The sequence below is a fragment of the Micropterus salmoides genome, unplaced genomic scaffold (genome assembly GCF_014851395.1).
Source record: "Micropterus salmoides isolate LMB-PRFRI ecotype aquatic unplaced genomic scaffold, ASM1485139v1 Ms_hic_scaffold_10, whole genome shotgun sequence".
Lineage (NCBI taxonomy): Eukaryota > Metazoa > Chordata > Actinopteri > Centrarchiformes > Centrarchidae > Micropterus > Micropterus salmoides.
This window is the reverse complement of record NW_024040041.1, coordinates 20,022,597-20,032,508: the sequence shown is the minus strand read 5'-3', so window position 1 is coordinate 20,032,508 and position 9,912 is coordinate 20,022,597. Positions and strand designations below refer to the sequence as shown.

The 9,912-nt window shown below is 39.9% G+C and overlaps 1 protein-coding gene across 2 annotated transcripts in view; it reads left to right on the top strand.

Annotated features, from left to right (window-relative positions):
• The first annotated feature begins 1,402 nt into the window (after positions 1–1,402).
• rnf213a (ring finger protein 213a) overlaps positions 1,403–9,912 on the top strand; it is a 33,205-nt gene continuing 24,695 nt past the window's right edge. The window contains exons 1-17 of one of the 2 annotated variants that reach the window (XM_038701120.1): positions 1,403–1,558; positions 3,423–3,531; positions 4,516–4,670; positions 4,966–5,676; positions 5,815–5,993; positions 6,110–6,277; positions 6,650–6,855; positions 6,982–7,271; positions 7,367–7,626; positions 7,782–7,994; positions 8,112–8,304; positions 8,395–8,450; positions 8,680–8,854; positions 8,948–9,109; positions 9,194–9,292; positions 9,382–9,504; positions 9,663–9,846. In XM_038701120.1, coding sequence (XP_038557048.1) covers positions 3,432–3,531; positions 4,516–4,670; positions 4,966–5,676; positions 5,815–5,993; positions 6,110–6,277; positions 6,650–6,855; positions 6,982–7,271; positions 7,367–7,626; positions 7,782–7,994; positions 8,112–8,304; positions 8,395–8,450; positions 8,680–8,854; positions 8,948–9,109; positions 9,194–9,292; positions 9,382–9,504; positions 9,663–9,846 — 3,274 coding nt within the window. In that variant the 5' untranslated portion in view covers positions 1,403–1,558; positions 3,423–3,431. Of the gene's footprint in view, positions 1,559–1,581; positions 1,706–3,422; positions 3,532–4,515; positions 4,671–4,965; positions 5,677–5,814; positions 5,994–6,109; positions 6,278–6,649; positions 6,856–6,981; positions 7,272–7,366; positions 7,627–7,781; positions 7,995–8,111; positions 8,305–8,394; positions 8,451–8,679; positions 8,855–8,947; positions 9,110–9,193; positions 9,293–9,381; positions 9,505–9,662; positions 9,847–9,912 lie in introns of those variants that run through there. The other variant, XM_038701111.1, reaches the window with a different exon arrangement.

The window sequence follows — 9,912 nt, the reverse complement described above, 5'->3', positions numbered from 1 at the left end:
ATTAAAAATAAAAAAAGCTAATTACGAATCTCTGAAGGTAGAAAAGTTAAGTGTATTAAAGCAGCTAGTTAACTACTGACATTAACCTTCTGCGTCTCCATTAGCGTGTGATGCACTGGACTGGAGCAGCTGCGCTGCGAGTGATGCAGACAGACAAGATGTTCAACTAACGTCAATGTCAGGAAATGGTACGGTCCATTTTAGGGGTGTCTGAAATCGTATTTCAAGATTCTTGAATATAAGGCATGAGTACGGGAAGTATATTGCAATATTTACAAATACAGGTAAGAAAGACCCCCTGAACTGCTGGTTTTGCATCTTTTGGGGGGGTCCAAGCCTTAACTAGGGGTGTCAGACCCCCCCAATCCCCCCGTAATTGGAACCATGCCCTCCTCCCCCTTTCAGCGCAGATGTCTGGTTGCGATAAAGAAACTTGCACTCTGACACTTGTTCAAATTCCAGGTTATTCTGCCCTCTGTTGAAAATTTAAGAGCATAGCATCAGTGACCCTCGATTGCTGTAATTCAGGCAATACACAACGCTCCTCAATGACACCCACACATCTGTGGGTGTCATGTGAGAGCTTGTAGAGAGGCACAGCTCCAAACAGGAGAAAAGGTCATCCCACAGGCATCAGGACGCTCAGTTTAACAAGAAACATCTGAGCATACTTCCCTTTACTGTGGATCTCCTTTGCTACTTTGTGAAGATTTTGCTGCGGTCATTTGCAGTAAGAAGCAAGCATACCACTTTCCATATAGCTTCAGCTATTGTTTTACTTTTACTTCAGTTTGAGTTGTTGATTGTTTTATTGATCAAGGGAAAGGCTTGGCTCTCTTTCATATTCACACAATTTAAACGCGTCATGGGGAAATTTCCAGAAGCATGCTGTTGGCCCATTAAACGACTACCAACTGGCTTTGTCCTTTCTCAAAGTCAAAGAGGAGACAAATTACAGCCACAAGCAGTTTCATTTTCATGATTGGGTAAAACATGTACGGACTTGTCCCACAATCCTTGTTGAAGATGTGGGGAAAACACTGAAATTTTAAATCCAGAAATTATCTGACAAGGTTTCTTTTCATGGAAGCTTTTCTAGGAAGAGTAGCACATACTAGGAAACATTAAACACCCATAATGGTGTGACATTTTGCCTGTAGGAAGCAATAAAAAAAAAAAAAATGTTAATAACAAAAAATAATCATGACCAACCATGCTTTCCAGGGGTGACCATAAGAAAGTATATCTCTATCACTTTCTAAAACATTTAAATTAGAATTATTGATGAGTTGAGGTGGATAGGTCTACAGTAATGACTTGAGTTTTACACATGGGCACTTGCTGTGCCCCATTCCAGAAAATTACCAATATGAGTCATTAAAAACGTATACTTTATTAGCGGACGCCCATTTCTGACAAAACGAAACTTTAAAAGACATGCGGAAATGAAACGACGCCAAAGTGATTCTCTGCCGGTACATCGCAGGTCCAGCAGAGATGACTTGTGGACTTTTCCTTTTGTAAAACAGAAGACGATGCAGCGGAACACTCTGCCGAGGTAACGTTAGGGCTGCTGTTGTTTTGTTCTTTTGTAGAAAGATGGGGGTAACAACGTCAGACCTTATGTTATGACAAACTAGGAATAAACTAATCCTATTAGCTGGAGTAGGTGTCAGACGTCGCTGTCACTTGTGGACACTCCTGAGTAAGTCTAACGTTAGTTCAAACTGGCTTTGAATGCGGTCTAATGTGGCTGACGCCTGGCCTTGTAACGTTACATACACAGTTTACTGTCGCTGTTGTCGAGCAAACAGACCCAGCTAATGTTAGCTTGTTTATGAACGCAGCTCAATAGACATACTGGTACATGGCGAGCTAGTTAGCTAGCTAACTCGCTGCCAACTAGTAGAAAGGACATTTATTTTACTGTGTTGTTACTGCAGTTGATAAATGTCTCGTGACACCGCAACGATAAAATGGCAGCTACTGTGTTTGTTTAGTTTACATTCTCAGTTTTCTTGTTGTCAAATGATGTTAAAGGCGGGCACTGAAACAGGATGTGACTTAACACATACGTACACGAAGCAAATATGTGATTGGCTGAACTACGCAGCCAAAGATCCTTTCGTTAGGAAGCAGATTCACTCGAAGCTTGAAAAACGTTGTCCCATCTTCGAGTTCATAAATATGAATATTTGCTCTCCTTCTGCGGTTATTCTTTGCAATTTCCCCTCCACACTAATATTACTACAGATGATTATTTTACAGTGTTTTTTCACACGTTCCAGATTTTTAACAGTTTGGTGCACAAACAAACAGGCATCCTGTATAATTTAAGTGCCAAGCCTTATTTTCTCCCAGTATGTTATACACTTTGAACATGTAACTGTGCACAGAATGAAATCTGTCTCCTGTTTTCACTGGCCCAGATGGAGCAGCATGACACACAAGAGTCACAAAAAACCATAAACATGTTTGGACAAAAAACAAAAAAAACAACAACCCAACAACAACTCAATTACTCTCTGTGGGTTTTAACATTGGAGCTAATCGTTCCCCAGGGTGTAGCCACAGAGGGTTTCAACAAAAAGAGAGCAGAGCTGTGATTACCAGTTGAAATGCTCTAAAAGGAATATAAGTATACACCCAGTAATAGGGTATTTGAATATCTTTTCCCAATTTTCACTAGTGATTTACAACAAATAAAATGGTAGTGATACATTTTACACTCAGTAAAGAGTTATATACTTCATCATTTTATTGTTTTACAGGTGTTTCAGCTTTTTAACTTATTCCAGAACTAGGCGTGTCTACCATGTATATAAACAAGGAGCAAAGAAAAAAGCCTGTCTTATAAAATACACTGCCTAGCCTATCTACTGCATTTTCCACCCCAAGTGAGGTCATGTGGTGCAGGAGCAGCCATATTATTTTATGAGTAGGCAAGTTTAAAAAAGGCTTTTTATTTTTTCTACAGAAGAGTACTACTTTTTTCTTCTCTTAACTAGTTTTGATCAGTGTTGTCTTTTGTAAAGCCTCAGGGGGCAGTGTATGTTTGTAATAGTAGTGTAACTTTGAGGCATAGCCTTCTCTAGTGCGCGGTGAGACCTCTTGGTTTTTCCTCCTCTTTGGCTGCAATGATTGGATGTGAAGTCGCGGGATTGAAGGTGGGCGTGCAGTGGCTCACTGACTGATGTTACTTCCATTTCCATCAGGAAACAAAGTGTTTGTCAATAAGTTGGGCAAGACTGCTCAAAGTCTACATGAAAGAAACCAGTTTGCTCTGGGCGGTTGTTTTGCACAGCTGAACACTATTTCATCTCACGAGGCCTCAACCTGCAGAAACTGAAAGTGAAAGGAATCTGCTACAGTATCGGGAACATTGTGTTACATTGCAGTTGTACTTGTTTCTTCCTTTGCAGAGTCTGAAGATGAAGTGCTCAGTTTGTGGCCATAATATACTGGAGAAGGCAGCCAAGTTCTGCAGTGCATGTGGCCTGAAGCTGTCTGTCCTGCCTGCAAACACACAGGGTAAGTAGATTCATTTGGACATTTGGTTTAACATTATGTACTTACAAGATTGTTTGATGAGGTCCACACAATGTATAAAAAGAGCAACTATGATGTTATGTTAAAACAGCATAAAGAATAGCCCATAATCTGGATTACATATATTGCACATTATCAGTGTGCCATAGAGGGCTGAGTGTATGAATTTTTTTTTTTGGGTGGGACCACATGATCACCTGACACAATTTTTTGGTTTGAACATAAAACTGTCAAACCTCTATTGAATGTCACTTTCTCCCCAAATGCTAAATGTAACAAGTTATGTGTGAAGTAAGCATTAATAATGAGAAGTGAATGCCTCTGTTCAAAACATTTTTATTCTGTATATTGTCATGACATGAGCCTACGTTACATTACTTATGTAGCAATGAAGCAAACCTACAAAGTGCATAGTGTCAGTGTTACTCTTTTACCATTAGATGGCAGAATCCCTGCATTATCTGTCCACACTTTTGCAGGCAGTAGGACGGGTTGGGATTGAACAAACAGTGCTTGACAAACACACTGAGTATGATTACATTTGAGATAAAGTTCTATATTGTGACCTACTTTATAAAGAACTGACGTTGGAAATGCAAACTTAGCCCTAATGACAAAGCCTAGGTGTTTTGTAACTGATAATTAAAACAAAAGTGAAATAAATAAAAGGCCCAGATGAGTCCACAGAAACAACACATGAATATTTTCTGTGTTATGATCGTGTTCCTTAATTTGGACATGGCTTTCAAAATTCTATTCTTCGCTAGCTTTTAATGTATCCTTCAAATCTTTACCAGCCATGTGATGTGATTTGGATTTGACTGGAAGGCAAATTAGTCTATGGCAATACCCTACTTCTGATAACTGCCGGAGCACACAGCACTGTGTAGTTCATTCATCCTCTCTGTGGTTTTCACTCATCTTTGGATGCAGTCTGATTTGTAATACCGCATATTTTAAATCCAGGTACAGGAGATGAGCCCAAATCCTTGGTAGCGGTCTCAGAAGGTGCAGCTGAGAGTTCAGTCTCACAGAAAAACTCCCCCCCTATGGATGGCAAGGAATCCAATAAATCCCCCAAACGACCGAATGATGAGACAATCAGCAACCCAAAGAAAAAGGTGAGTGTAACTGTGTTGCCTTGGTTCTAACTTTAAAACATCTCATTTCTGTTTCCAGTGCAATTTGCTGCACAGTTTTTTATAGTCAGCAGCTACCACCTTTAGCTAACATATTCTGCAAACTGTACTTTGAGAACGTAGAATCAGCATGATTATGACTTTAGTGAAAAGCTGGGACATGTTAATTGAAAACAAAATATAAAGACATGCATCAAGTCCAACATTCTTATAATGTTATGCTTAGTTTTGTAAAGCGGTTTGTAAAAACTGATCGTGTACCTTCTGGTCTTCATAGAAAAAAAAGAACAGGAAGAAGAACAAAAAGAAGAAAGATGGCAACGTGTCATCAGTCCAGGATCAAAGCCACTCTGATCTGTCCCATGTCTCCATGGGAGACAACCAGGGGGAGAAGACAAAGGACAGAAGAGACTCTTCTGACAGTGAAAGCTCAGAAAATGCAATGGATGAAACACCAGACTCACTCCATGATGGGTCCTCCCCACTAGAGAGCCAGCCTAGTTCCTTAGTAGCTAACAATACTGCTGCACCAGCTGAAGACACACAAATCATTCCAAGTGAAAAGACTGCTGCCCCAGAAAAGGCAAGAACTGGGAGGCAGTCTGAGGAAGCTACAGGTAACCCAGATGAGGGAGAGAGCAATGCACACAAATTTACTCCGGATCAGGCACTCAACAGAGCACCAGCTGACACTCTGACTCAACTTCTCACCTCAGAGGACAGCAAGAGTACGACTCAGTCAGGTTCAGGCAAAGGTGCTAAGGCCACTAACCCTAAAGATCAAAAGACTGACCGACAAAACTCAAAGAACAAGACAGACATAGCTGCCACTAAACAGCCTACACTGGACCAGAATGCCAATGTGCAGCCAAGCGTGAAACAGACAGGGCACAACAAACAGAAGGGAAAGAGTCAGCAGGAGCAGAAACAGAAGCCCGCTGTGGTAGCTGAACAAAAGATGGTTTTTGGCACTCAAGCACCATCAAAGGTAATGCTGACTAAAATTTATGTAAAGGAATTGGTATTGACAAACAGAAGCCTACATTTTAGTGGAGAAAGCACATTAGTTTATTTTCATCAGTTTAAGTTGTATTTTTAATAGACATATTTAATGCTGCTTGTACAGGCTGAAAGCCCAGGGTCCAGTGTGGACCCGGATGGCACAATAGAGCCCATGGTGGTTCAGCAGTCTGGGAGCAGGCAGGACTCAACCGCAGCACAAACATCAGACTCTAACAAGGGAAATAAAGCTGGCACTAAGGATAACACAGAATCCAACACCCCAGCTGCCCCTCCACCCAAAAGGTGAGGACATTCTCTCAGATGGTTCTGTACATTTGCTTTTGATCACTGTACCAGTTATACGTCTGTGTGTATCTAATGTTTGCTCTATGTTTTTTCTATTTGTATTTGCTTTTTAGGGTTACCAGGAACAACACCATTGCTGCACGTGACAGACTCACAATTTATTTCCATGCGGTTCTCTCAAAGGATTTCAAATTTGATCCAGAAGAAGATCGTGTCTTTGTCAGGGCTGGGTTCCGCATTGGGACATGGGAAGACAATGCAGTGGAGCTGTTTGTGACCAGGTACTGCTTCCTGAATTAACTATCAATTAAACTCAAATTGTGGCTTATCGTAATAGGCACAACAAACAATAATACATCCAAAAATAATCCTCAAAAATCCAGTTTTCAAGAAAAGAGTTAAAAATTTAAATTTCCTCACATGATCAATGTTGTACTTATTTATACATACTGTGTATATACTGTACATACTTTGCAGCTTGCTTGATCTCATATGACTAACTTCTACTACTTGTACGATCCTCAACTCAGGGTTAAGCTGCGTCCCCTAGTGGCTGAGCCGAGGCTGTGGCTTTTGATGTGTCCATTGTCTAACTGAGCTACTGATAATTTCCTACCTCACTTATATTTGATTTTCTTTTCTTTTCCACACAGGGATCTTGGAGAACATGGGTTTCTAGTCGAGGGCAGTCTGCCGACGGTGAAAAATGAAGCTGAGTCTGTGTCGATACCATACAAATATGTTGTCTACAAGAGTAAAAAGAACAAATATGAGTTTGAGTTTATATACAAATTGGATTCTACACAACACACTACCAACAGATGTCTGTTTGTGAAACCACTCCTCGTCAATGACGACGGTAATGGAACCTTCACTTGGTCCAACTGTAATTATATTTGCCTGCATGCTAATGGCAGGTGGTTATTATATTATGATGTATTTGCATTACACACAGTTAAATTTCTGTTGTATCTTTTTTGTAAAGGAGACTGGCATCAATATGATGACATCATTTGTGCTGAGCCAACAAAGAATGTGCTCGAACGCATTAAAGAAAAGATCTGGCCTGAACAAAGGAAGAATTTGATTCAAGGCAGAGAGATTGCTGGGAATATAATGCTGGAGACCATATTTGATCTTCTCAGGAGCTGGACTGTTGCTAATTTGAGAAGTTTTCTGATTCAGCTGAATCAGTTCTTTCAGGTTTATGCAGAGCCTTTTGTTTACGAAGAGAAACAAAAGAAATGGTACTCCTTAAGCTATGGAAACGATGACGTAAGTTTGGAAGATCTTACTCTTCAACACAGCAGCATTATACCTTGTCTAGAAACACTAAGGTAGAGTGATCTCATATTACATTCATCTCCTAGGTGATGAGTATGCTAAAAGAATTCATGCTGAGAAACGTGATTCCTCAGCTGCTGAAGGACGGAGACGGGAAGATGCTCTACATTCAGGATCCCATGAGGGCAGCTGTGATCATGCTCTGTGTATGGAGACAGCATGGTATCAAACTGAACAATACTGAACTTCATCGTCTCTGCAATACACTGTGTCTGCCCAAACTACCCAAAGATGAGTTCCTTCAGTACTGGGCAGACTTTTCACAGGATGTCGCTGTTCTCCAAAGGTAGGTGCCTAATCTTTTCAATTATCCAGTAATTATCAATAAATGATTGCTGTCATGATCTACAGACTAATGAGTAATAACTGTTAACTTACTTACTGTTAATATTTGCACTAAATATTATTGTTCAGAAGCTCATAAAATTGTCTTTGTTGTAGTCTGCCAGAATATTTGGTGTCTCTGATAAAAGCTGTGAAAACAGCAGGGATGCCTCGATGGATTCTGGTTCTTCCGCTCCTCCACCTCCTCAGACGCACCACAAAACCCTTTGAAGTACTACCTTCTGTAAACTCGAAGTACGGCTTAGCCTGGGCAGGTTTGCAAGGCGTTGAAATCAGTAACTCAGCCTACATCAGCAGTCAAGATAGGAAGTAAGAGTCCCCCTACCTTGGCCAAAGTACAGCTTATACAAACATCTTCAAGTGAATTTATTTGGAAATAGATGCATATTACTGTACATATGTGTTTACCAACTCTTCTGCATGCAGGGCACTGGTGAATATGATGAAAAGCCACTGTCACCTGATGGAGGTGGATGCGCTATTAGTGCGATCCTGCTTGTACTTGATGCCATTTGATGAACTGATGGAGTGTGTCAGCAACATCAACACTGAGCTTTTGGACATCCTTCATGTTTTTACTAGCAAGGCTCCTCAGGATATTTCCTACAGTAACTTCCAGGTGAAGTGGAAAGACTCGCTGAAAACAATACATTTGGGCTTGTACTATGTTTCCTTAAACTAATTATGTTCTTGGAATTTTTTTTAACAGACAGTATCTAACATTCTCTCACATATGCAAGGACACCTCATTGAGGATAAATACAGGTGATTTGTTCTTCAATTATTAGCAACATTTCAATTGAATCGTAAAGGCACAAATTCAGAAATAGACAGATAATTTCTGTCTGTTGGTTAAATTGTTTTAAGTTTTAAGTTCACATTTTAAGATGTGTTGTTCTTTCCATATTATTTTATGACTATGTTGCTCTTACACTGAAGGTAACATGTTTATCAAATGTGATGCTTTGACCTTCTTCTCTTGTTTTGTTCATAGTACATTTACCGAGGCCTATAGGAAAGGGTGCCTAGCAACAGCAGTGAAACTATTGGAGAAACTTTGCAAAGGAGTCAAAGTGGTATCATATAACCAGAACTTCCTTGATATCCCTGTAGCTTGTATGAATCTGGTTGCGTCAGTGTCAGACTTTGTTCACTGTAACAACCAACAGGTATGTAAAGGCAATCTTATGACAGTCTATTAACATTTAAGACGGAATTAAGTCTTTCTAATATCAGATACTGTGCTAACATTTCTCATTTAGGAGACTGAGGAAGGGGAAGGACAGCAGCGATATGCTAAAGACTTAGTGACCTCTCAGGCGTTGGTCATTATGAGAGACTGGATCAGTCTGTCCTTCAGACAGCGTTTGCTCAACAGGGTTCTGACATCCCTGTACCAAGTTGAGGCCACAGCAGAGATTGAAGTGAGCAGTTTTGTTATATTTTGGAAATAAAACACAAAATATACATATAATGCTCACAGTGCTCTTGTTGGTTGTGTTTTACAGATGTGGAACAACATAATCTCAATCCACTTCAAAGATGAAGATTGCACCAAAGAATGGAGACAGAAATTCACAATGGATTTTGAGGGCAAGTACAAGCAGGTATGCGATACATCTAGTTAATTGCTTTTGGTTAAGCTGTAAGGTAAACAATAAAATATTTAAAACATTTTGTGTCTGTCTGGCCTTAGGAATCTGCTGTGGATCAAATTGAATTCTACTGCACAAAGATGGAGGACCTCAGTAAATCCCATCCACACATTGCTGCTAGTATTGAGAAGTGTGCTCTTGAGGCTGTTACATCTTTGTGCCAAGTATGATAACTTTTAAAGTTTACATATATTAATGGCACCATTTAAAATTATAAAAATATATAAAATATTTATAAACTTTGTTAAAATTGGTGAATTACAAATAAAATCTACAAAGAAAATTATTTTAATGTTTACTGCTGTTTTTACCTCCTATGCAGACCAAGTCTGAGGGAAAGCTGTTGGAGAGGCTCAAGATAAACTGGAAGTTTGGGAAACTTATCTCAGCCATTATCCAGAAATCCTGGCCAAGGGACCATCAAGGAAATTATGAGGAAGATGAAGAAGTGGTTCTTCGGCACCTACTTTCATGGACAGCTGCCAAAAACATTTTCCAACTACACGGTACCGCCTCAGGGAAAAATAAACCATTAAAACATGTACAACCCACAATTCTGTAGGGTAGTGAGG